Source organism: Halichondria panicea, chromosome 6 (genome assembly GCF_963675165.1).
Source record: "Halichondria panicea chromosome 6, odHalPani1.1, whole genome shotgun sequence".
Taxonomy (NCBI): domain Eukaryota; kingdom Metazoa; phylum Porifera; class Demospongiae; order Suberitida; family Halichondriidae; genus Halichondria; species Halichondria panicea.
Window position 1 is genome coordinate 350,917 of NC_087382.1, and position 27,171 is coordinate 378,087.

Genomic DNA, 27,171 nt, shown 5'->3' on the forward strand with positions numbered 1-27,171 from the left:
CAACCAAGAGAGCCAGCTACACATGTACACAAACAATGTCAAACTCTACTTATGTATGAAGATTTTCTCAGCTTTGAACTATAGCCAAACTACATAATGATATTCATATTGTGTTGGGAAATGTTCGCTATTAAATTTAGCTTTAGGACCCTCAGCAGAAATGTTCGTGGGTTTTCTAATATTCATGTTTCAATGCCAGGAAACACTTTGCATGTACTGGTGCGTGGGAGTTTGTCCCATTTTTAATTTTAGCGTTAACTGCTCTGCCCTCGAAAAATGCGAAATTTTGCACCTCACGAAAATTTCCCGCTATACAGTATTCTTTAGCTGTTACCCTATGTTTTGCGGGCATCAAACTTCTGCAAAATGTGCGAGTGTTCATGGCTTTGCAAACATAAGATTGCAAAGACTCACAATCCTTAACTTCATTTGTAAGCGTCACTTTTTCTCTAATTTGGTGCGAATTAACTGTTTTCCATTCATTACTACATCCTAAAATGGAGAATGGACACAAGCAACAGGAGACACTCCTTGCACCCTAACCCTATTAACCCTATAAACCCTAACCCTACACTGGGTTACAGTACATGTACTGGTAGACAGGTGCACATGTGTTATAGTGACAAATGCTATACAATAGGTCAACACCACATAAAGCATATTATTGAACCCTCTAGACTGCATGTACTGGTAAACTGTAATTGGGCGCTAAACAGGCCATGAAGTTTTGTCTGACCACATCAAAGAGGCCTAACATAACATCTACACCATCTACGCAATACTACAGGATGTATGGGTACACACTTCAAAGAAACCACAGCATGTTAGATCACACACAGTGCATGCATAATTGTGGGTACATGACATAATGGTGGCACTCACTCAGCTGCACCTTCCCAGTAATCATATGTACCTGACAAGATGAGTAGCAGATAAGAAAGGCTGTGTCGTTTCTGAGCGTCATCAACATGTAACTAGCTTGAGGCATCTACAATGTACATGTACATGTGTATGTACAGGGGAACAAAGAAAACACTGAATTATTATGACTGTACATGTATAGCTTTAAAGGGTGGAATTTAACCTAATACGTGTAATTCCAAAAAGAAGTACATGTACATTGTTTAGCCTAAATGTAGCTATCAAAGGCAGTTTGATGGTTAAGTATACGGTACTAGTACTGTAAAGAGGTGCAACTAAGACGACCTATCACCTTTCTCTCCTTGAAGTCAGTGTACATCTTATCCACCGTATTCCATTTATCCAGTGTCACTCGTATCTGCTTGTGTGTGTGGGGGGGGGGGGGGGTATATGAGCTGGTGTATTCGCTATTAATCTAGTATTGAGACCACTCAGTTCTGTCCCTACAATGCTCACACTATTGACCTCCCTAAAGAGACCACTCAGTACTGTCCCTACAATGCTCACACTTCTGACCTCCCTAGAGAGACCACCTCTCTATTGAGACCACCCAGTTCTGTCCCTACAATGCTCACACTATTGACCTCCCTAAAGAGACCACTCAGTACTGTCCCTACAATGCTCACACTTCTGACCTCCCTAGAGAGACCACCTCTCTATTGAGACCACTCAGTACTGCCCCTACAATGCTCACACTTCTGACCTCCCTAGAGAGACCACCTCTCATTATATTGGAAGCTAATGTAACCAAGGGGAACCTCCAACAAAAGAAAGTACAGTTATATGTAATACAGTTATGTCATTCTCAGAACACAGTGATTTCCTGGTTTCCTAGACAGTGGCTACCAGCCAGCAGTACATTACCTTAATCTGAGTTCAAAGACACTGATAATTTGCAGTACAATACCTGTCATGACAGCCCCAGCCAAATGCTACAGCATTCAAAATCTAAACTTGGCTATAACATAATTATGAAATATATACCCAAAGAAAATTGACTACAATAATTAAATTCAGACATAGGCATTTTTTTTATTATATAGCGGTCACCCTAGGGCAATGGCTACAATAGAGAGGTGGTCTGGTCCAAACACGTGTGACCTGGCTGTATTATCCATGTAGGTGTTGCAAGGCTGCATGGTCTCACAACTGAGAATGCACCTGCTGAAGGGGATTATACTCTAGTACAAATACATTGGCCTCATCCGTTACTATGTACGTCAAAAATGAAACATGTAGTTGCTATGCTATTATATTATAATATAGCAGTTGCTATGCTATATAGAAGTGATTCTAAATATGCATGATATACAATGAAGCCTGTCTTGTGTTGAGGTCACGCTAATAAGTGGGTCTAATGGGCCCTAAATCTCTATTCAGCCAGGCAACCTCTCCATTACAGCCCCAATGCCATTACAGCCTCACTGTTGGTCTGCTCGAGGGTGGCTACTACAGACATGTACCCATCCCCACTTCAATCACACTTCCATTAGCAACACATCTATAGAGCCTATAGCTTGGGGTTACATATTATCGCTAAGTGACCACCACAATCAAAGCCACAGGCACTCTGGCAATTGGCTATAGGACAATGGCTTAGGCTGACACACCCCACCAGTGATACTGGGATGTAACTAGCCCACTCTTGGGAAGTGGGAGAAGAAAAGTATACCAGAGAGAGTTTCAACTCTATGACTGTGGTTAGGAGAGGGTGCACAGGTGACCGCCTTTACAGTGAATCTTGTGTATTGTAGTGGTGGCCCTGGGGCAGACTAACAGTGGTTGTAACAAAGAGGTGGTCTGCTAACACATGTACATGTATGGAGAGACTTTGGGGCCTGGCTGAGGGTGACTACCTTGCTAGGTGAACTGTTAACAAGCCTGGGAAGCTATTTGGTATACATGTACAGTACCTAGCAACTATTTAAAGCAAATATCTGATAATTAAGAAATCCACGAAGTGCAAATTTTCCATGGCAACTAGACAAACATGTACATGTACATGTACATGTACGCATTATTATGGTTTAATTTAAACCGGTAATAGAATATAGAACTAGGGAAGTACAGGATAAGCTACACAACACAGGGTATACCTTAAACAAAAGATACTGCCACTCACATCCTGGGAACTCAACACCATCACAACAACACACCCTGATCATCACTTATCAACAACTTAGGGTTATAACAAAGGTGCATCTTATCACTCACTGCCTTCAAGGCAGAGGTTTTGAAACTAAGTTTACTCATGCATTTAAGTTAAATTTAACTTGTAATGATGAAAGTGATATACAAGTCAAAACAAGTATGTCATCATTAACGTGTAGATCTGTGTAATTAGCATGGAGACTAGTAACTGTGTTATGATTACATGAACATCTCACCCGAACTTTGACCTCCAGTGGTTGTGTATAGTATATAGCGTAACAGAGATACAGTCCGGCCAGTTTAGAGTTGCCTGGGCCGTCCCCTTTGGTCATGTGACTCACGCCCACTTGTAGCAGCTTGTGGATGACCTCGATTAGTGTGAGGTTGGAGCTAGTCAGAACCTTGTCACCGCACAGCTCTGGAATACTGCACGAAAGCAAGCACACACAACATGACACAATAGCTACTAAATATCTTGGGGCAGGTGCATTCATAATTCAGGAATGAAACTCTTCTACTATTATTTTAATAATAATAATTTTTTATACTTACTCTAAGTTATCTAAACGAAGCACCACATTCATTTTTGTATCCATATGGTCACCGTCTATAATGCCATGTTTAATGGGCCCCAAAATCTCCATAGCATGTGTTGGAAGGTAAAGGGACCTGGCCAGGTGGTGCTGTAATTAGAACGATGGTAGCTAGCTGTGGTAGCAGGCCACCTCTTTATTACATACTAGTGAGATATCGAAGTTCATATTCAAGAAACGGGTTCGTATTAAAATATCGTATCTGTCATAGCGGTGTATAGGTACCAGTAGAAACGAGCGAACTTCATTTCATTCCACGCTTCAACAAAATCAGCATACTGCTGAGAATTCCTCTCCAAGAACTTGGAAATAAATAACTCAGCATCTTCAGAAACAGTGTCACCAGACATCGACTGCACAAGTCCTCAGCTCCAACTCGAACTCCTTCCAATTTGATCCTCTAGCTCTTTCATGAATCCTCACATGTATAGGCGATTATTCGAGACCGTGGAGCAACTAATTGGATGTGGTAGTGCATATGCAATGCAATCAAAGTTGCAATCATTGATAGTTGTGAGATACCTTAGCCGAGCTGCTCTCTTACTTGACCAAGTTAGAGGACTAGTGAACTATACGAAGGGCGGGCATTATACTAAAGTGGTGAGTTAGCACTGTACATTATATAGTAACGTGGCCATGTACGAGTACAAGCTTGTGAGGCGAGGTATCTCGCAGATCTAATTTGATGCTGTTATAGCTAGCTAGCTTTGGAGTGATTACAGTCTGTTGGCAATCACTATCTGTTTCTAGAGCTCCACCATGAGTATATATAGTGTATGTAGTTAGAGGCAAGTTTTGTAACAGTCTGTAAAATGTTTACTATGTACGTACGCACACTCACGATCACTTCACTAGACTCTACACAATCTATCGCTATCCAATGAAGGTTTTAATACTACTGTTTTGAACGTCAGCTACATTTAGTATAAACTAAAATGGTAGGTGCAATGTCATGTTTCAGTGACACCATAGAGAGACGTGATAATATAAGGATAGACCATAGAGAATGTAACATTATTAGGGTGTAAAGTAGTCGTCACTAACACCTGGCCTTAACGACGTGGACTAACATAAGACAAGATATCTAACGCATTGCCATGATAACACAAATCTTAGCAGCTGGTTTTAGCATGTAGCTTATCAAAATTACAATCAGTTTTTGGTTCACCAGATTGTAGAGGAACTTGTCTATAGTGGTCACCCTGTGGGGAGACCAACCAACAGTGGCTGTAATAAAGAGGTGGCCTGCTAACACATGTCCTAACACATACTATAGAGACTTTGGGGCCCTTTATCCTGGCTGTATTATAGAGGGTGGCCTGCTACAGGGTGACCACAATAGACAGTTTATGACTGACCGCTTTGGCTGTTGTTACACTTCAACGCCATTCCTTTCTTGACCTAGTATCCATTTGCTTTACAGTAGTTTCGTATTTATAAATTCAAAGCTTTGTGTGATATCTTATTTGGTTTGTTGTGCTTGCTTTCAATAGCTACAATCATTGACCTTCGTTGTGTTGAATACCAAAGAAATGCGTAGTAAATTTGATACTCTACTTATCTTGTTAACTACCTGCTGTTTGGATTATAGGTTGCTTTTTCGTTTGTACGTTAATAATTATGTACAAATTCCATTGGAGAAAGGTAACCCACGTAATTTTTCTGTAGAGTACATGTTGGTCAGTACATGTACATGTACATGCATGTATCCTTTGAAGCATTCAATAGCTATGTAGGGAGTGGTAGAGAAAAACGATTAATTGGAGTTTAAATGCCAACAATTTCAACAATGGTTTATTTTTATACCTACTTTCTTTGACCGATAATATTATTCATGGCTCAGAACATCAAAGGTTTTCTAATCACATTCATGATTCCACTGTATAAAGCTCAAAGCACAGTCAGGTGTGTTTGTGCATGTACTGTGAAATAAGGCTGTTCTACAGGACGTGTGATGTCATTGTGTGCGTGTGTGTGTGTGTGTGTATGTGCTAGATTGCAATGTACAGCAAAACCAACATTTTTTAATTGATTGATTGAAGCTTTTCAGAACTACGTAGTCTGTGATAAGGTTGCTATAGCTGCCACTGCTGCAAGAACACTGCAAAGTACAGCACCCATTATCCTAGTTCTCATTGAAGCACGTTAATTAGGTTAGCATCGTATTACTAGAATATTTTACTGGTGAAAAACCTTTTACGAATGAGCAGAAAATGTGACCCTTTGCGATCTAACTATTGTGTTCTGGCAAGGATAGTGTGTCATTACCAGTACCAGTTTAGATTATGCGATTCTATTTTTGCAAAGTGATAAAACTCGCGGAGTATGCATAATTATGTTGATGCTGCAGAACATTCTAATTAGGTTGTGGTGTGAGTGGTCAGGAAGATATTTGAGTAACCTCAAAAACCTGCTCTTCAAAACCATGAATCTTTAGCAATTCATCCTACCCTCCACATTAAACATATTATTATATCAGGGCTGTTGGTTCAATTTCCCCTACCAAGTGTAATTTTATGTCTTGTTTATCCGTGAATCATTAGTGGAGACTGCATGCTGTGTGTACTAAGGTGTGCATACTTCACTTCCATTATAAAGCACTGAAATTCTGTTTATTATTGGCAATAGGATATCCTTTTTGTAAGGTTCTAATTATATTTTCCTGTTAACTGCTAGTCTGACAGCCTGAAGCTGTGCCTCAAGCCGTGTATGTAGTTGTCGAATTACAATTATTGTATCGTTGTCACAGTTAACAATGGGTGGGAAACTTTGCACTTGATCTATGTTGGTATTTTGCAACACCTATGCCTTGATAAATATATCTCCAATGTTAGAACGTTCTTCAAGGGAAATGGGTGTTTCATCATCATTGAAATAGTCGTAGTTGCCCAGAGCTGAAGTGCCACCTGCGTGCCGGCCAACATGACATTACTGCAACAGTGTATGTACACATAAATTATCTTCTAAGCATTTCAGTCAATTATATAATTATTATAAGTACAAATTGGCTTTCAAAGCAACCATGTTACTGCATTGTTTTGCGAACATCAAACATGATAATGCAAACTTTGTGAGTGCCTTCGCAAAAATAAGACCTCAAAGACTTATAATATAACTATCTGTACTTGTACATTATGACATATACCACAATCCTTATGCCATACTTATTGCGAAAGTTATTGATACCACAAAATGTCAACAATTTCCGCTGATTTGGCTCATTCTCAAAGGTTTTTGACTAGCAAAACATTGTTACACTGTAGTAATACGATACGTCTTATTCACTGATTCATGTAACACCTTGGTCTTGCAAGCACACTGTATCCAACCTACTGTTCTTATGTATCCAACCTACTGTTCCTATGTATCCAACCTACTGCTCTAACCTACTGTTCTTATGTAACACAGCTGTAGCTACATGACCAAATGTCACTCCCTTGTACCCCACTCTATTAGGTCACTGTGAGCAGTTGGCATCGTTCTATTGCCTAACACATTCCACGACAAATTGGCCACCATCGAATATGGCCATTGCAAAGAATCACTGTCTGCTAGTATTAGGACTCCTAACTCTACTCTCAACTCTGCACGCTCAGCAAATCATTTTAACTGAGCCGCCTCCATCCTTCCAATGTTTAGACATCACCTCCATCTCCATTTGCTCGCAGATCAACTACACGATGGGCTCCTTCCCAAACTGGCGTGATCAAACTCGACTAAGTGAAGCCGATACAGAACTCAACAATTACTTGCCCGTTATACGAACTGGATGCTCGCAAACAATCGTCCATCTGTTGTGTACCATCTACGCTCCCTTCTGCCAACCAGACTTGCCCCATATTAGACTACCTCCGTGCAAAGAGATCTGTCTAGATGCAAGGAGAGGATGTGAACCAGTATTCCAAAGATTCAACCATCAATGGCCGCCGGCTCTTGATTGCGATCGTTACCCTAGTCGTGAAGAAACTCGTCTTTCCTTCTGTTACACAGATGACATCTCTGAAATTGTTATCCCTTCGAACATTATGATTGATCCAACGTCAGCACCTCCAGTAACCGGGTCAACACCACCATCCTCTACTGTTGTCACAGGACCCACTGTCCAGCCATTGACGTGCCCTATCGAACAACGTGTCTTTGGCAACCTCGTGAATACGAGCTACAGTTTTGGCGGTGTTGACAATTGTGCCACACCTTGTGAGGGGACATATTTCAAAGAGAATGAACGGAAAATGGTTGCACCGGCTTTCATACTTGTCGCTGCCATAATTTGTGTGCTGTTCACACTTTTTACAGTCGCAACTTTTCTCATTGATCGCCATCGTTTCCACTACCCTGAACGACCAATCATCTATCTCTCTTTTTGTTATCTCGTTATTTCCATCTCATACATTGTCGGCGCCATCTCAAGAGTTATCGGAGACAACAACGACTCATTCGCTTGTTCAGACAACCAAATTCTCGATGAATTTCCGACCGGCAAGTCGTACGTGTTTCAAAATCTACCTAATTCTGACACGACCTACAAAAGTGCCAGTTGTGTTATACTCTTTGTTCTGGTGTATTTCTTTCAAATGGCCTCGGCTATATGGTGGGTGATTCTCACACTCACTTGGTTTTTGGCCGCTGCTCTGAAGTGGGGAGAAGAAGCTGTGGAGAGGCTGTGGCTCCTATACCACGTCATCGCCTGGAGCATTCCCGCTATTCAAGTTATCCTCGTGTTGGCACTTCGTTTGGTAGACGGTGACCAGCTAGCCGGATTATGTTACGTTGGAAACACCAACTCAGTTGGCCTCGGTGTTTTCGTCTTCTTGCCTCTAACTATTTACTTGGTCCTCGGTATCGTGTTTTTGGTAATTGGTTTCGCAGCTCTTGTGAACATCAGCCGGGAAGTGCAAAACGATCGTCAAAAATCGCGAAAGATTGGTCGCCTTATTATGCGTATTGGAATCTACTCTCTCCTGTACACTATTCCGAATGTAATTCTTCTCATTCTGTACGTGTATCAGCTGGCTAAATCACAGGACTGGGAGGAGTCTCACATTCGTTGCCCTAAAAACAGCGACAACCCGTCACCGTTTTGCGAGGTTGCCTCGTATCCATCGTTTGCCGGCTTTCTCATTCGTTACATCATGTTGTTCACGATCGGTATTTGCTCCACCAGTTGGGTGCTGTCTTCGAAGACGTTTGCAGCTTGGCATCGATTCTTTTGCAGCTGTGGTTGCAACCCAGGCCCTAGTGTGACTGCTATCCCCAACGCAACGTACATCTTACCACCTGACAAGAAACATGGTGACTTGAGTATGCCCAGTATGCATCCACAAACATCTGTGTGAACTAAACTGTTCTAAAGTACCGGGAACTGACTATCTAATTATACATATCATCAAATAATTATTATTATCATTGAACAACTTCAATTTTTTTCCTTTGTAAAAGTAGGCCTAGCAATGCACTTGATACACTGTGTACACATTACGCTCTCTCCATTCTCTTTTAATGTGTGTCTAGTATTTCTGTTTAGTTTTTCCGTAGATTTCACTGTGTTGTGTGTGTGTGTGTGTGTGTGTGTGTGTGTGTTCTGTTTTTATAAATACTATTATTGTTACAATAATGCCACTCAGTTCACCTGAATGTCAGGTATATCTGTTACTACGTATTGTTCTTTCATTACATACAATTATTTCATGCTTTGAGAATTTGTCCTATTAATATGTAGCTAGGTAGCTATACAAAATAGGGGTTACCTCGATAACAGACCGCACATGTTGAGTTTTCATGACGTCATTTCCTACAAAAACAACAAGTTTCGACTTCGGGGCTAAGCCGCTATTGGTTAAAGTTTATTTCCTGGGTGGGCGTGGCTGTACAATTGTAAGCACAGCATGCTGTGATATTGCACCTGCATGTATGATGTACGTGTAGCTAGCTAGAGAAGCAAAAATGAAGCTCTCTACAGCTCTAGTCCTGTTCAGCTTGCTGTCCTCTGCACTGGTATCTGCTATCACAGAGCCTAACTGTACTGTAAAACATGGTGAGATCATGCATGCATCAGTGCATGTATTGTTCATTGAGCCAGCTAGGCTGACTGTTGATTATTATGCATTCAGCAGGCATTGGTACTAGTCCTAATGACTAGTGGATTTTGCAACTCTTAAACTGTTGGAGAGCTAACGAACCAGCCAACTACGTACATCTAGACTAGATAGGTGCTATTAGAGCTAAAATTCCAGCACAGCATATATATAATACAATGAAGTGCTGAAAGGTATCCCATTACTTGTACATGCAGTTATTTCATCACATTTGCACTAGTATTGTACCACAAATCCATCTAATAAACAGATTAATAATTATAAGCACACATGTGCAAATCCTTTAAAAAATTCACAAAAATAACGTGTTCATTTATTGGAATTGTATCCTCGCTGCTGCAGGTGAAACGTGCATTGGGCATCAGATCGGATCTTTTGAGCAAGGAACGTCAATCGATGAGGTCCTTGAAGGACTCCGAGAGAGATTCTGTGGCTGCATTCATATCCGTGGAAGTGTTCTAATCAGTATGAGAAACTTTAACGCCACGAGACAACTCAACAGCGATGACTTCAATATGTTCTACCGTTTGGAGCAAGTTTCTGGAGCTGTTCGATTTGTTGGTATCCCAGATACCAGTGACATTATTCTGCCTAACTTGCGTATCATACGTGCTGAAGAGTTAGTTGTTGGTAAATTCTCCCTCTTGGTGGAAGATTCCATTATAGGGAGACTTATTCTACCAAAGTTAACCCAGATCACAAAAGGAAACGTCATTTTTCAAAATACAGGCAGTCTGTGCAACTACCTCACCGTTCGTTGGACTGATATTATCGATGGTGGTGGTACCTTGATGGACGGCACGGGAACCTGCGGTTCTCTGGTGGCCACCGATCCAGCGTGTAAGTTAAATTATTACCGCAGTTTTGAGCTAGTCCATTTACAGATCAGTGATCAGTGATTCATTAAATTTTGCATGTGGGGCATTTCCCGTGCTTCTGTTGCTAAAGCATTTGTATCTTCATGCCGACCAGTTGTCTAGTGTAATTCCATAATCCCCGATTGTTTGGGCTTGTAACAATGGTTTGCTTATAATAGTAAGCAGAAGGAACAAGTTCTATACATTACTTTATAGTATAGTTCAAAGACAAAAAAGTAACTAGTTATGTAAGCGCATGCATGGCATGGGTGAGGCAGTAAGTGCCTAAAATGGTGGTAGCATTAATTTTAGTCATAATTAAAATGAGCTTGGAATTTAACATGTCTCGGTCAATTTGAGAGGTGTTCTGTGTTCTCCTCATAAGTCAGTAATGGCTGATATTGAGAGTGTAGAGTATGTGGGGCATTTGTCGGTTGTGAGGGAGGAGGTAATGATGCTTGAATATCGGCGACTGCGTTGGCAATGTGACGCTATATTAATAGTGCGTCTAATTTGATTAATACAATTGGACATAACAAATTACACTCACACTAAAGCACTATAATTATACTGAGCTAATTGCATCGTAGATTGAAAGTAAATTGAGGAAATTACATGTACAAACTTTAAGTGTTGTTAGGCATAATTATGTTTAGATAATTAGTTACTGTGTTTTCCTAGTTGGTAGATGGTCTCTACAGATAAGGGGTAGTTGTGGTTGGGTGTGTGTTGACCTTCAGATGAGTTCAGTCACCACAGAGCCGGTGCCTGAGGTCATATTAGGAAACTTGCCACATTTCTTGGCAGGTAGTCCCTTTCTTACTTGTCAACTGGCACCATGCACAACTGTTAAAACCACAACTGCATGAAAATAGGAGCTTCTAGGTAATCTGTTCTCTACCATAATTATTATTGGCTAATTATCAGCTAAATGCATGTGTTTTAGCTGGTGAATACAGTGCGTATGTACCAGCTAAAACACAGCCAGGTGCTTGTGATTCGCAAACTAAACTTTTCAATAGCATTTTCACTTAGAATTGTGCCTTTATTTAGCGTTTTATGCATTAGCGTCGTATTATCATCTGTTGTGGCTTAAGCTATAATTATAATGTTTGTGAATTTTAGCTTGTACCTACAATTTTAATTTTATTATTGATATGCAAATACGTTATCATTTAACTGTTGTGTGCTACTTCACTTTCAGTATTGCCTGATTGCGGAGGATGTAGCTCTGGTCATTGCTGGTCTGAAGAGTACTGTCAGACACGTGAGTACCTACACAGTCACATGCACACACACACACACTATTGCAGTGAGCCTACGTGTATAGCGGTCACCCTGCACGGGCATGCAGACTATAGTAATGGCTGTAATAAAATTTAATACTGAACAAGTTAGCCAGATTTCCTTACTCGAGGAGCGGCAGGAATACACGGAATACCTGAGGGTATATTTAAATTAATTGGTCCAGTGAAAAAGGTGGCCTGCAAGTGCTAACACAGGTTGCTTTTTGGGGCCTATTAACATGATGTAATAGAGTGTATATGGATAGGCCGGTGCACTACAGTAGACGTGTTTCACTGTATATACTCGTTCAGTTATCGAGTACAGCAATGCTACGAACTAATTGATAACCTGCATGTCCAGCTGAGGTTCACCCATTGAGCACTGAGGTACTGTATAGCACCTTATCTGTCACTAGCTGCATCCCTTGTGCCGGATATTAACTTAATTGGTTCTATCGTGTCAAATTATGTGTTGTCTGTCTATTTACATTCCATTCCCATTACATGCTAACGAAATTTTGTCGTTGTTGTTATACGTTAAAGCGATGGAATCTCGATTACAATATAATGGCAGCCATTTGATGACTGTATAGTTTTGCACTAGTTCTGTGCTATACATCCTAGGATTAGGCCGGTGCAATTATAGGCTCATGCATTAGGTGTACAAATGTACTTAAACAGTAAGTAGCCCTAATCCCAGTAGCACTTTACTGGAGAGAGATTTTGCTCGCCCATTAGGTGTACAAATGTACTTGAAAGTAATCCCATGCAGTAGCACATACTTTACTGGAGGGAGATTTTGACTATATAGGGTGGGTCATGCAGATGTACTAATTAGCTACACTCTGCAATGTAATTATAAGCGTACTTGAGCCAGTCACCACTATATATATCCAACTCCCCCTCACAACGTACACCTCATCACACCACACACACACACACACCCACACACAGTGACAAAGGACTGCAATGGTTGTGGTGAGGACCGGTGCTACACTGTGGACGAGAGTGCCTCCACTAAACAATGCTGCAACCCTCACTGTGCTGCCGGCTGTGACGGACCCACCGCCACTCACTGCTTTGTAAGTTATTCTTGCATTTTTATTTTATGGTATAAATAACTAGCGTACGTTGTGAAGCAGCTACATCAGTTTCTGTTGCTGCTACCAATTGAATGGTTTTGTAGGAAATTTGAACTAGACTCGTTCCCTCAGCAACGGAATGCCTTTAATCTACGTGTTTTGCTTTCTTGAACTACCTTCTGTGTATTATGACATACTTCTAGTTTGGCAAGGCTGATGGAATTTAGTTTTCGTGCATACATGATTCTTCTTAATTGCAAATGGCCCCTATGTTTTACTAGCTATAGCAATAGCGCCAAGCAGTTGTTGACTTGTTACCATAATACTGTAATTAAAGGGCTGCTACATAGAAGGGAATTCTTGGCCAAAGGTTTGGCCTCCTCTTCAATTTCTCCTAACATAGAGTTTGTCTGTACACTTAAGTTACTTTGATGACTTCTCTCAAAAGGAACTTTCTAATTCAAAACAGGAAAGTGGTAGAAGACTGAGCTGGTATGCGTATGCCTCAATAAGTACGTCTGTGTGTGTGTGTGATCCTTACGTGTGTGTGTGTGTGTGGGCAGTTCTACTTTGTTTACATTTTTATTGGTTTTCCCAATTATGCTTGCTTACAGTTGCTGTGATCAGATGTTCAACATTCCATATACTCTTTGTGTGTTCTATGGTTTGGGTTAACAAATATTAATCTAATCAAAATAAGTGAACATCTCTTGAGAGCGTTCGGAAAATCAGAGAACCATATAATAATATTGACACGGATTGTATGACCTTAAAATTTTCACTGTTTTTGAAAACGAAGTTTTAAAATTTACGCATGCAGTAGTGCAGTGTTATTATTGATCCCATACAAGTGCTGCATGTATGTACATGCAAGCATGCTATAGTTCTGTTTTCTTTTTGTGAAATGAACCTTGTTTAAAATGCATGCCGTGCAGTGGTTATGATTGAAGGGAGATTCTAATACTATAAAACTCTCCTTAGCAAGAGCCACCTGTGTCTGCAATAAACACATTGTTTGTGATTGAAGGGAGATTTTAATGCTACAAAACTCTCCTTAGCAAGAGCCACCTGTGTCTGCAATAAATTACGTGCAATATGTGTGTGTCTAATTAATGGTCAATCAGTGGTCCATTTATTGACAGGAATGTGTCGATACTTGTATGGAATCAGTCGCTCTTTTTTCCCATGCCTACAAGTCCATACACACACATACACACACATACACATGCCATGCACATGCTGAGTATACTTTCCACACTCTCTGAATAAGGAACACTGTATTAAGTACTTCTCTACAAAGTACAATACTTCTACCCCCTCCGCATTTTATTGCTATCCCATATTAACTGACTGTACTGTTAGAGATTTTCTAATTCGGAGACTTAGCTGTAATGATTTTTGTGTCACTAACCCCACCACCTTCCTCACACTCCACATCCACCCACCCCCCCCCCCACACACACACACACACACCTCACAGGCCTGCAAGAACTTTGACAACAATGGGACGTGTGTGACCCAGTGCCCTCCTGAGGTGATTTATGACAGGAATCTGTTTCGAGTTGTGCCTAATCCAGACTATCGGTTGTCTCTGGGAAACCTCTGCGTGGAAGAGTGCCCGTGTAAGTGTGATACAGTATGAAGCCAAGTAAATAGTGATCTAAGTTTGGTATTAATTAATAGCTTGGCAACAAAACATGGTATTACCGGTGCAGTGTCCTTAGATGTATAATTGTGTCGGTTAAGAGATGTCACAGTGAAGTGTGTCACAATTTATATTTTAGCCAGCTTTGCGACATTTTGTTACAGTTGGTTTCCTGGATGATCGAGGCAGCTGTGTGAGAGAGTGTCTCATTGGGTACATAGCTTCAGAGGACGGGAGATCATGTGAGGAGTGCAATGGGCCGTGTCCAAGAGGTCAGAAGTTAATCATCTTATAGGCACAGAGAGTGAATTATTCAGTAATTTCCTGTTGATGTGTTGGCTGCTAGAAAACGTAGCGAGCTTGCTTGCCAATGTGTGCAAGAGAACCACTATAGCGCTGTACAGTTGATTGCATGGGCTAGCGCTGTACAGTTGATTGCATGCAGTATACTTGCGACAGCCAAACACAGGACCTGAAATATATTAACCCTATACGTATAAGTTGAATATCGTTATCACTTCCTAGGTTGAAAATATCCATTGTTTGGTTACTTCTGCTTCTGTTGCAAGTATACATGACGCACTGCAAACAACTGTTACATGCAGTACAGTTGTACCTAGCCTCGAATCCAGGCCAATTATTTTAATCAGCCTGGATTCGAGGCTAAGTTGTACCTATCTACAGCGTTCAGCAGAGCTGTACTGGTAATATAGGTCCTTAGCTCACTGAGCTCATGCATTGTGTTAAATTCATCGTACGCATGCATGTCTTTTTTTTAATTTGAATGCTTCGATTCAAGTAACAATCTCTCTCTTTCCCCTCAAATCCTATGGGTTATCCTGTGGTTACAACGTACAATATCATTCTTTGGTATGACCTATTTTTAACTCCCATCATGCAGAGTGTGCTGGACTGAGCAATGTGCGTACTGATAGCATTAATGCAGACAATTTAGAGAGGTTCAGGGGATGTACTATCATCACGTCAGGTGCTATTATCATTGGACAAGAATTAAACTTTGAGTGAGTTAGTTGTATGGTCATCACGCCCATGACATAACTTATGTTATGGGAATTTGGCACCAATAAATTATGGACACTCCAAGTTAAAATGGAACTATATCTACGTAAATTTAACTTGTTGCCCTATAATTAGAATCACTTAGGATATGGACTTAGCCTAACAATCTCGGGGAAGTTGTATTCAATTGATACTCACTCGCATGCACACACTCAGCTACTCTCAATTTGAAGTGCTCTCTACAATTCAAGAGATCCGTGGCCCAGTGAGAATCCAGGGACTACCCGGGACCGTGACATCATTCCCCTACCTACGTAATCTGAGGAGAATAGATACAACCAACTCCACCGTTAAATTGGAGTTGGAATGTAGAGCAGACGAAATAGGTATGCCATTATGTTCACAGTGTTTATAACTGTCAATTGTGCTCGTTTATTCATTGCAGATCCGTATGCCTTGGACCTAACCAGCAATGAGTTTCAATCGATCGACCTTAGTTCCCTCGAAGAGATTCGTGGTGATGGACTACGCTACGCCCTTAATCGCGGACTCTGCTACGTGGGAGACCTGCTTAGCTATCTAGCGGACCCCAGCATCCAAACGCAATGCCTTTCGAGGCAGAGAAGACCGCCTAATGAGTGCAGTGAGTGGACTGCATGTACACCAAAATTAGACACTGTCATAATTGTTAACTTATGCTCTGTTCACTGCATCTGTCCCTCTCCATGCTTCATAATTCATATACCTTTCACCCTGCAGATGATGCCGGTTTGGTGTGCCATGTTCAGTGTAACTCCACCTTCAACTGCTGGGGACCAATGGACCACCAGTGTGACTCCTGTGCCAACTACCAGTACAAGAACAGGTATATACGCAATGTGCTTGTGCTCGACCACTACCGCTATAATTATACATAATTATATGTAACTGTATGTGCATCGTCTAAGCTCCTCTTCACTGTAATTATGCAGATGTGTGAGTGACTGCTCTGCAGTGATCGCTACTCTCCCGGAAAATAGCTCTGGACTGTTTCAGAATGAAGCGAACAATCGGTGTGAGCCATGTGACGAGGAGTGTCTGGCCGGGTGCAGCAGAGGAACGGTGACTACTGCATAGTTACATATAGACACACTAGTACGTAGTTACACGGTCACTTAATGGCATTCTACGTAGCTAAATTAAAGTTGCATTAAGAAAAAAAATTGTTCTTTCTAGTTACGAACCTCCCCCACACACACTCATACTAACAGGGACCTGAGTTTTGCAATGCCTGTCAAAATTTATTCATTCGAACCAACGAAATAGCTGATCAAAACATGATCTGTCTCTCGTCTTGTCCCGTCGGTACCCACCTCAGGAATGGAACATTGGAATGTGTCCCTTGTCACAAGGGATGTGATCTTTTCGTTGGCTGTATTGGTCCACTTCCATACTTGGATCTGGAAAATGGGTGTCTGGACTGTGACCATGTAATTCTGACTCGGAATGGGACGCAAGTAAGTGCACTTATATACTGTACTGCATAAAATTCGTTCTAAACAATTAAGGCCATGCGCATGAGTCAACCTACGTACATGTGGATACACTAACATCCCTATACACATTTAACTGTAGCCCAGTGACTTACTTGCAGGCATAATTTTCTTATAGGACCACCAGTACGTATGTTTTTGTTTTAATTTAATTTATCCATTTCAATTCACAGGACATGTGTGTGTCTAGATTTTGTCCTGATGGTACATACAGCTCCACCCTGCAACCTGGCGTCCAATCAGAACCGTCGATTATCGGTGACCTACAGATCGGCTCTGATATCTGTCTGCCCTGTAATGAACTGTGTGAGGTGTGTGTTAGAGAGGGGACCGATGTGCTGTCTTGTCCACAGTGTAAATTTGCCAGGTCTGGAGATGAGTGTGTGAGAGAGTGCAACTCTGTCACTGGTGAGTCAGTTATTACCTTAGTACTAGATAAGTTGTATGTGTGATACTATCTGGCTATATAATTATATCAAAACATAATTATGCGAACGGTTTTAATTATTGTTGCATGTTTTTGTATATTTGAGACATAATTATAGAATTCCGTTGAACTGCGGCGATCGTTTTTCGGAGTCTTAACATTGGCCAAAGTGCATAAATCTGTGCTCACATTATAATTATCTAGTACTACGGTACATGCAATATTATGAGTGCAATATTATAAGTGCTTGAAGGTGATCTTGTGTGTATAATTTATGGGCGTATTTTCTATGCATGCAACTCTCATACTGAGCCTAAAATAAATCACTGATCTAGACGCAACATTATCAAAGAGCTTTACTGAAATCGGATATCTGCAATACAAGTTATGGCCTCTCAAAGTTAGCTCCGAAAATGAAATGAAAATAACAAATCCACGTACACATACACCGGTAACGCAATACGTGGATTTTTTTGCAGCTCTCGATTTTTACTGTTTTGTCATATCTTGTTACGTAGTACGTACTGCATGTCTCTAGAGTATCTGCTATCAAGAGTTATCAACGTGCTCTTCAGAAATTATTTTTACCATACATGCATGCAGAGTATTTGCAGTCTGGTAGTCGGTTCTGTGCCTCTTGTGCCACGGTCTGCAAGGGCTGTAATGGCCCCACGGTGGACAACTGTCTCCAATGTGCAGACGGCTTCTTCAAGAGCTTCGATGACGATGGATCAGGGTGAGGAAATAACGGCATGGAGGTTTCGATATGTGTATACGGTTTTTATTTACCGATATTTCCCACCTACTACACTTTTGCCATGTAGTCTAGTGGGGTTGTCATAAATTGGCACCTCAGGGCTACAAGGGAAAATATGCTCATTAATTAGCACCTCAAGCATATGCAGCAAAAATAAAATTAATGGTGTTTTTGATGAATGGAAATGTCTTGCATGAGAAACAAAATGTCATAAATGAAAACATAGAGACAGAGGGTGTAGTCTGTAGACTAGTTCATCAACAATTCTGCTGTGTGCTTGCAGAAGGAGCTGCTTTAGAGACACTCTGGGAGAGGGCTATATATAGGGCTCAGGCTGAGCCTTGCTCACTAGCACTAGTACTGCACGCACTGCACTAGGCCTGTTTAGATTCTGTAGCTTAAATAAAAAGAAGCCAGTTTAGTAATAATATAGGAGTGGCTATTTTAAGCTTACCTTTGCTTGCCTATACTAGCCTGGCATAGCTGAAGAGAGCTGGTCTAGACACCGTCTAGAGCTAGGCAGCTGTGTTGTTTCTTCTGGCTGGTTGCCGGCTGCGCAGTAAGTGGAGGGAGGGGCTGACTAATTGAACAGAGAGGGGGAGGGGCTCTGTACCGTTCGCTTGGAGGGAGGGGCTGGCTTTAGGCTGCTCATATTCTGTCCAGGCTGCGCAAGGATTTGAGTGTGGACAGCAGTCCTGGTGTGGACGAGCTCTCTTTTCCTAGTTGTCTTCTTGTTTGAATAGTGTTGCTATGTGGTATATAGTCATGCAAGCTTGATGCATAGCAACCAGTCAGCCAATCAGATGGGACATATATCAGCCATTAACTAATACTAATTTTACTTTTGATACTGACAAATAATTTGTGTGGGTATATTATTTTATTACAGTTTTTAGCAGCACATGCATGCGTGTCTGAAACCAATTACATAATTAATATATTGTTGTCTATTCTCCTTGTTCAGTTTCTCCTGTCTCTCTGAGTGTGGTCAGCGGCAGTTTGCAGTGGGTGGAGTTTGCATGGACTGTGACCCCAGGTGTGACCAGTGTGTGGGCCCGGGGGCGACTAACTGCACTTCTTGCACAGACTCAAGGTGATTTTGTATAGCAACTTTTTTTGCAATTGGCAAGGGTGTATTTTAAGCTGCTTCGAAATCGAATTTGACGATGTCTGTCCAATTAATTTCCCTCCTCTAGCTGTAATATGTGTCCGAGAATGCACCAGATGCGATTTCAGACGGTATATAATTAAGAGTTCTTGGGGGTGGGCTGATGTTACGCATTCCAATTGTTTGTGGATCATTAGGTTTGATCTCAATGTCAGACTGCATAATTATTTATGCTTGTAAATTCAATTCCTATATAGCGAGAGTAATTTTGTTTTGTGTCTAACCCCCCCTCCCCCACACCCACACACACCCGCAGATTTAGCACCCCCCTAGAGATGAGGGGACCTGGCGGTGAACAGCTGTTGGAATGCTACGACTGTCAGGCAGATCAAACGCTAAACTTTTCCAACAAGACCTGTATTGCAGCGAGTGGAACTTCGGGTCTAGACGGGTGAGTGAGGAGGTACATGTAGTTAGCTCATTGAAGCCTGCATGGTTATATCGCGATCACTATGGCCCTTGGGCAGACCAACAGTAATAAAGACATGGCCTGCTAAAATGCACAGGTCCAAACACATGCTATGGAAAGTTTGAGGCCCATTACGTATTTTAGAGGTTTTACTGTCCAAGTATTGTACTGAGCATCATAATGCAATTTTTTCTGCAGACCTGCGATTGCTGGTGTGATTGTGGGCATTCTATTCGTGCTTGTCATAGTAATAGCGGTGGTGTTTATTGCCGGCTTCATTCGACGCCGATTCTACATGGGATCATCCAAGATCACTGATTTGGTAAAGATCATTGACACAAAAATGCAATTTAAGCTTGTATGAATTACAATTTGGTAAAGATCATTAATGAAAAAGTGCAATTTGATAATTTTTTGTCTCCAGGAGAGAACTGACTTTATTAATCCCACGTACGGAGATGGAGCGAATATTTCTATGGGGGTAAGTAACGCACATGTCTGCACTGCTACCCACGGTAATTGTACTCTGTTACTCTTGCCTAGCTAAATTGAACACTTTATTCACGCATGCTCAAGTATAGTGAACAGTACATGACCGCTATAAAATATCAGTAGAGTGAAACCTGACTATTATTAGCAGTCACTCCTTGGGCATACCAACAGTGGCTGTATATAGTAAAGTTGTGGCCTGCTAACACATGTGTACATAGCTAGGAAGACTTAGGAGCCCATTAACCTGGCTGCACTATAGAAGGTGACCACATGCAATAGACAGGCTTCACTGTAGCTATGTATTCAATGCCATCTAACTGCCTCATGCTACTCTGCTGTAAATGCTATTTCATACTTGCTATTTCATACTTGTGCAGACATTGCAGCCTCCCAGAGCTCCTCCCAACCAGGCTCGGCTGATCGTGACCCCAGAGTCGACCCTAGAGTTTGGAGAGATCCTCGGAGCAGGCGCCTTTGGAACTGTCTACGAGGTACGTATGATATCATAATGGTAATTAAGCATCTTGGTATTTGTGGGTTTTGCTGTCTGGTAAGTTATCTACCACACTAGTGGGCGTTGGTGTCTGTTTGTCTGTAAACTCTGTAAACAGGCAATAGCGAGGTTGATTGTCCTGTTGAAGTATTGCAGTGTTGATTTGCACCATACACACTTTGTGCTCGTTGCAATAGCTATACAGACACTGTGGTCACTACTGCAGACCTGTATTCTACCCCCGGTACTGAACTTCAACACTGCATGTGCTGCAATATGTAGGAGAAAATGTGCAGCTGTTTTTAATGAGAATGAACCAACTCAACTGCAAGTCTGGCATCAAACCCACACCCCTCACACACACACACACACACACACACCCCCACACCCACACAGGGCTACTGGCGTCCGGAGAACGATTCCAACAGATACCACGTTGCTATCAAAGTCCTCAACGAACAAACTACTAATTCAGCAGCCAGTAAGGAACTCTTGCAAGAAGGCATCGTCATGGCATCCATGGACCACGATAACGTAGTGCGACTATATGCAGTATCCATGGGGAAAGAGCTGATGTTGATCTCCCAGTTTGTTGCACTGGGCTCACTGATCTCTTATCTAAAGAAGCACCAAACTGATCTCAATGCACTAACAATGCTCACGTTTGCAGTCCAGATGGCCAAGGTTAGAGGCTACATATTTGAATGCTTTGTTGTGTTTTGTTACTTAATTAATTGAGGAGGATGTGTACATACGAAGCGTACCTGTTATTGTCATAGACTGACATCATGTGCTGTCCTTGTCTAAACAAGAGACTAGCAGTATTAATAATAGCGTCATCTGTCGTGTACGTATATGCATGACATAATAATTATGTAGGTCATCATTCACCATTAAAAAAAAGTGTTTGTGTTCATAGGCTATGAAGAAAGGACAACTGTGATAAAAACTAGGTCCCAAAATTAATAAACAGCGTGTGTGTAAAACAGCGTTTGTATAACAGCTTGTTCCCCTACCGTTATAAAGTGGTTCCTGTAATGTAGTGGTGACACGTTCACAACCTGCCTGTCCACAGGGTATGGAGTATCTTGAGGAGAAGAGGATGGTGCATCGTGATCTTGCCGCACGTAACGTGTTAGTTCACTCCTCCCGTTGTCTGAAGATCACTGATTTTGGACTTACGAGGATTATTGATGTTGGGGAGTCCCACTACCAGGCTCAGGGAGGGAAGGTGGGTGCAGGGGGTCAAGTTATCATGCATGTATGTATGTATGTATATATGCAGCAGCTTGAATTTTGCCTGTACCATGTTCTTAACTATCATGAAATTGATCACTCTATAGACTAGTTATGGGCCCTTACAAGTACTACTGAAAACACTAATCACACGACAAACCTTTGTCGTTGGTGTCTATTCTAAACACACTAATACTATAGATCTATAGGTGATACTATAGGTGATAGATCTCCCCTTAGAGCTACGCAATCCATCCGTCGGTTTGGAAAATTGCTCATCATATATAGTCAAAGTCAGCAGTTATAAGTGTTCACCTCTTGCCCCTCCCCCATACACAGGTGCCCGTTCGCTGGATGGCACCAGAGAGCCTCCGTAAAAAAGTGTACACTCACAAGTCCGATGTCTGGAGTTACGGGGTGACTGTGTGGGAGGTGCTAACATTCGGGGCGCGGCCGTACGGGACAAAGGGCGTACGAGATCTGATAAAAGGGGTGGAGGCTGGAGAGCGATTGGAACAGCCGGCCACTTGCACTATTGAACTCTACGCTGTGTTGCTCGAATGTGAGTGGGCCTATTTTGTGATGTTATGAGCTTAGACCTTGTTCTTAATTTAATTAGTAGATCATGTACGTACCTACGCTGCATTGTGGTACTGTTGTTATGAGCTTAGACCTTGTTCTAGTGGATCATGTACGTACCTACGCCCTGCATTGTGGTACTGTTGTTATGAGCTTAGACCTTGTTCTAGTGGATCATGTACGTACCTACGCCCTGCATTGTGGTACTGTTGTTATGAGCTTAGACCTTGTTCTAGTGGATCATGTACGTACCTACGCCCTGCATTGTGGTACTGTTGTTATGAGCTTAGACCTTGTTCTAGTGGATCATGTACGTACCTACGCTGCATTGTGGTACTGTTGTTATGAGCTTAGACCTTGTTCATAATTATGAATAATTTTTTAATTTAATTAGTGGCTCATGTACGTACGTAGGCTCTGAATTCTGGTCGTTGCATCTTAATTTCCTAATTACTGTACATTCCCAACTTGTATGTATAGCCTAGGTGATCACATAATTAGATGCATTCGTCACGATTATATGTTCGCTATTTTATAGCTGTGTTTCGTAATTAAGTAAACACTCCTCCCCCTTGTTATACCAGCTACACCTGCCAGTGATATTTGGTTACCATAGCTGCCTTTAATAAAGTAATGTACGATCATTCCTGGTTGCTATACCGGTTCTTAGGTGTAGCATTGCCACCTTAATTACATGTATGTGTCCGTGGTTACTCTGTTAAGTGGTCATGGGCGTTGCTGCCACTACACTTGTACCGCATCTAATTGAAGCATTAGAGAACACAAGAGAAGTAGTACATGTACTACAACAAATGGCTCTAGCAGTAACAATAGCTAATGAGTTGAATTTACACAATTATTATTTCTTAGGATTTGAGCTGCTGTGCTTGTAGCGCATTATCCATTAGCTAATGGTATGAGCACCAATAATTGGAATTAGGTAATCTATCAGCAGAATTATCGCATGTTATTGTTAGTAGCGTGGTAACTTTATTCATTAGTTTATGTACTGTCATGTCATGCACGTTTTGTGCTAACTGCTTATACAATGTCAATAGGTTCACTGTTATTGTTATTTCTAGCGGATATTTGGTTCATAATTAATGCATTGTTGATTTAGCGAGTGATGGGTTCACTGAAATAATGGTTTCCTCATTCTTTGGCAACGTTAGCTGGTAATAACTGTTAGTAAGTGTGTATCCGGCAGATCATAGCAACCACCCCTTACTCACACAGGTTGGCTGAGAGAGCCTGAGGCCCGTCCTCCATTTTCTGAAATCGTTCAGCGTCTAGACGTCTTCTTACAAGATCCGCTGCGCTACGTCTTCACCACACAAGATGGCTGTGTCACAAATTACGACAACCTGCCGTCGAACATTCTACAAAGTGGTGAGTTCAACTACGAGAACCACACCTTCAGCAGCAACACCTTCACGCTGTCACAAGAGTTTCCGTCGAGTCCCCTCCCCCCTCACACCCAGCACACCCTCACGGCCGTACAGAGGGGGAGTGTGCCTAATCCGTACTCCAACTTGGTCATTGGAATGCCTTCTCCAAATTATGAGACTGACCCTAACATGCAACAAAGTTTCTCAGGGGTAAGTATTCTCAGTTCTACCATATTAGTGATAGCTACTTTTTGTTCTACATACGTATGTATTAACAGCCAGACCAAAAATGATTCTTTAGCCTTCTATTGTGGTCAGACACCCTAGTTGGTGCAGCCAAGTTAATGCATGGGCTTCAAATTCTCCGTTAGCAGGCCAGTACATCTTCTTGACAGTCACTGTTGGTCTGCTCCCATGAGTGACCACTATAGACAAGATTTACAAGCTTTGTTTTAAGAATCACTCCTTCCCGACTTTGTACTATCCCCCCACACACACAGCTTGAATCCAGCACCACTCAACACTCATCACCAGGGACAAAGACCGCCCCCCTTTATGCTAACGGAGCCACGCCTCACAAACCAGCCAACTACGAAGCACCTCTATCTCCAAACCTACCCAGTACAGACAAGCGCTACGTTTCAGCCCCTAAACTAGACGAGATGGGGGAAGACACTTTGACGAGGTCCATGTCACGTCCATTAGGGGATTTCCCTGAGCAAGCGGAATTCCCCCAGGATAACGGGTACACACTGGCGGAGGAAGTGGAAGAGGCTACGGGTCCCCCAGGGTACGAGTATCTCAATGAGGAAGGGCAGAAGGTTCTTTTGAATGTGAGTAATGTTATGTATAGCGTATTACTAGAATATTTTGCGAGTGAAAAACCTTTGCAAATGAGCCAAATCAGCAGAAAATTTGACCCTTTGCGATCTAACTATTGCGTTCTGGCAAGGATCGTGTGTATTTACTAGTAATAATTTAGGTTTTGCGGATTTAATTGTTGCGAATTGATCAACCCTCGCAAAGTTCGCAAATGTTTGATGCTCGCAAAACATTCTAGTAATACGGTATACTCAAATTTGACATTAATTTTGTCTCCTGAGAATGCAAGTAACTACTGAATACAAATTTGATTTTCAACGTTTAACTCCTAATTAAGAAATTATACGTTATGGAATTTTGAATTTAGTTAGTTTGAGATTGAGACCTGAGGGCCAGTAATGCGAGCTTGTTTTGGTTCATTCTCTGCATGGGAAGTACATGAGAACGGAGTAATTGTGAGAATGGAGTAATCGGAGTAATTGGATTCTGTCCCACTAATTTGTACGGATTGCTTACGGTTTCTCGTATGAATTCTCTGGAAGGCTTAGAACCATCGGAGCGATGTTAGGGGTGTGGCAATAGTATGATGTGTTTAATGGCATGAGGCACCTAACTCAAGGAAGTTACACTTTAATAGAACCCTGTGGATTGGTCACCCTCTATAATACTGCCAGGTTAATAATAGGCTCCAAAATCTCCATAACATGTGTTTGGACCCGTGTCAGCAGCTAGGTCACCTCTTTATTAAAGCCACTTACTGGTCTACCTATTATGGTGACCAAATTTCACTGGGCATATAATGGAGTGTTCCTTAATTTACTCTACGCACTATCATCTGCAGGGTGGTAACTATGAGGTATCTGACGACTACGTCATTGTCGACCAGGGCCCTCGTCCCCGAAAACCCAGGAATTACGAGATGCCCGTTTCCCCGACAACCAACGGCCAATCAGTTCACACTCCTCTACTCCCTATGGGCCACTACGAAGTTGATGAGAACTACAAGCAGGGACTTATCCCAAACAGTTCCCTCCCAACTGAAGAGTACGACAAAGTAGATGGACCACAAGACTATACGGAAATTGATGAGACAGCTGCCCCGCAGGAGTACTCGGAGATTGATGAATCGGCCATGCAAAGAGAGTACTCCGAAATCGATGATGACTTCAACGAAGGTGGAGGCTATAAAGCTGTGCCAAAAGAGTTTCAGTCTCCCCCTCCAGTGAAAATGAAGCCTAACGGTAGGCACACAAAATCGGAGGTATTTGAAACCATTAATGCTAGCGATCTGGATACTGGACCCTCTGCGTGGCGAGGGAGATCTCGGACGATATCTACACCCCCCAGGGAGGAGTACGAGACGCCGATAGATGCCGTCGAGAGGAAAGTACAGACACTACGTCATAATCCGCCCCCTCAATTCATGGACTATGAAACTCCCATAGACGCTGCCTAGCAACTCACGTAGCTGTTACTTTTTACTGTAATAACTGACTATCATGTGTGCTTCATTATGTTACATTTTATTATGTAGAATAATAATTATGTATTTTTACTGATAAGTTTTGCACTAATCATGCGGCCACTGTTTCTTAAATATTGGCCATAAATAATTATAGTGATATCCATGTTGCAGGTTAATTTGTCTTCATACATTAATCGATAATTGTGTGTACATTACAAACTTAACGATAATAATTATGCGACACCCTCGATCTTTTCCAATCTTCTGACCTAAAAATAGCGACTGCAGCGTTCACAATTCCAATAGCCATGTGCATGGTCTGTTTTCTCATAGGAAGGAGATTGGAAACGAACGGTGTCATAAAATTTTAGGCCCCCCATGAGATTGGGCCGCCCCGGGCCTAGAATTTTAACATTCTAGGCCCCCTCTTAAAAGTTTAGGCCCCCCCATTACCAGCGCAACATTAACAGCAGTACATTATTATTAGCATTGAATGTGTATTCTCAAAAGTACAACAACATAAAACCAGCTATATTAGTATATAATACAGTATTTACAGTCTATGCAGTGACAGTTGCTGAATGAAGCTCTCCTCACACACACACACATTGATTTCATGCAACTGGTCGTCACAGGCTGTGACACAGCCATCGCAGCACCATGCATTCCATGAATCAGTTCTCATGCAGCACGAAGCACATAGGGGCCCAACTGTCCCGAATTGGTCAGTCAGATTACAAAGGAAACTGCTAT

At 41.8% G+C, this 27,171-nt stretch overlaps 3 protein-coding genes across 7 annotated transcripts in view; 2 read left to right on the top strand and 1 right to left on the bottom strand.

Annotated features, from left to right (window-relative positions):
* The window catches only part of LOC135337645 (uncharacterized), a 6,241-nt gene extending 2,060 nt beyond the window's left edge, over positions 1–4,181 (bottom strand). The window contains exons 1-4 of one of the 5 annotated variants that reach the window (XM_064533615.1): positions 3,891–4,181; positions 3,309–3,498; positions 1,214–1,279; positions 914–988 (exon numbers count right to left, since the gene is read on the bottom strand). In XM_064533615.1, coding sequence (XP_064389685.1) covers positions 914–988; positions 1,214–1,279; positions 3,309–3,498; positions 3,891–4,015 — 456 coding nt within the window. In that variant the 5' untranslated portion in view covers positions 4,016–4,181. The other 4 variants (XM_064533614.1, XM_064533616.1, XM_064533618.1 and 1 more) reach the window with 4 other exon arrangements.
* LOC135337619 (frizzled-2-like) lies at positions 4,131–9,364 on the top strand. The gene is made up of 2 exons (XM_064533588.1): positions 4,131–4,265; positions 7,122–9,364. Exon 2 carries the CDS (start codon positions 7,190–7,192, stop codon positions 8,999–9,001), a length of 1,812 nt encoding a protein of 603 aa, XP_064389658.1. The 5' UTR covers positions 4,131–4,265; positions 7,122–7,189; the 3' UTR covers positions 9,002–9,364.
* A 185-nt stretch (positions 9,365–9,549) lies between these two features.
* On the top strand, positions 9,550–26,678 carry LOC135337588 (epidermal growth factor receptor-like). Its single transcript, XM_064533528.1, has 25 exons — positions 9,550–9,699; positions 10,103–10,600; positions 11,822–11,884; positions 12,858–12,985; positions 14,466–14,607; positions 14,795–14,902; positions 15,532–15,652; positions 15,867–16,036; positions 16,096–16,293; positions 16,410–16,515; positions 16,622–16,751; positions 16,901–17,146; positions 17,356–17,590; positions 18,213–18,345; positions 19,331–19,459; positions 19,791–19,925; positions 20,142–20,265; positions 20,368–20,424; positions 20,813–20,926; positions 21,325–21,612; positions 22,004–22,159; positions 22,504–22,726; positions 23,980–24,341; positions 24,632–24,964; positions 25,795–26,678. Exons 1-25 carry the CDS (start codon positions 9,609–9,611, stop codon positions 26,407–26,409), a joined length of 4,905 nt encoding a protein of 1,634 aa, XP_064389598.1. The 5' UTR covers positions 9,550–9,608; the 3' UTR covers positions 26,410–26,678.
* The last annotated feature ends 493 nt before the right edge of the window (positions 26,679–27,171 follow it).

What these genes read in the sequence shown, in the direction of transcription:
- LOC135337619 (XM_064533588.1), top strand. Translation starts at nt 7,190, where the DNA reads ATGGCCATTGCAAAGAATCACTGTCTGCTAGTATTAGGACTCCTAACT.
- LOC135337588 (XM_064533528.1), top strand. Translation starts at nt 9,609, where the DNA reads ATGAAGCTCTCTACAGCTCTAGTCCTGTTCAGCTTGCTGTCCTCTGCA. An exon ending in AGAGTGCAACTCTGTCACTG is followed by an intron (nt 17,591 to 18,212) that starts GTGAGTCAGTTA and finishes ACATGCATGCAG; the next exon opens with AGTATTTGCAGTCTGGTAGT. An exon ending in CTACGCTGTGTTGCTCGAAT is followed by an intron (nt 22,727 to 23,979) that starts GTGAGTGGGCCT and finishes TTACTCACACAG; the next exon opens with GTTGGCTGAGAGAGCCTGAG.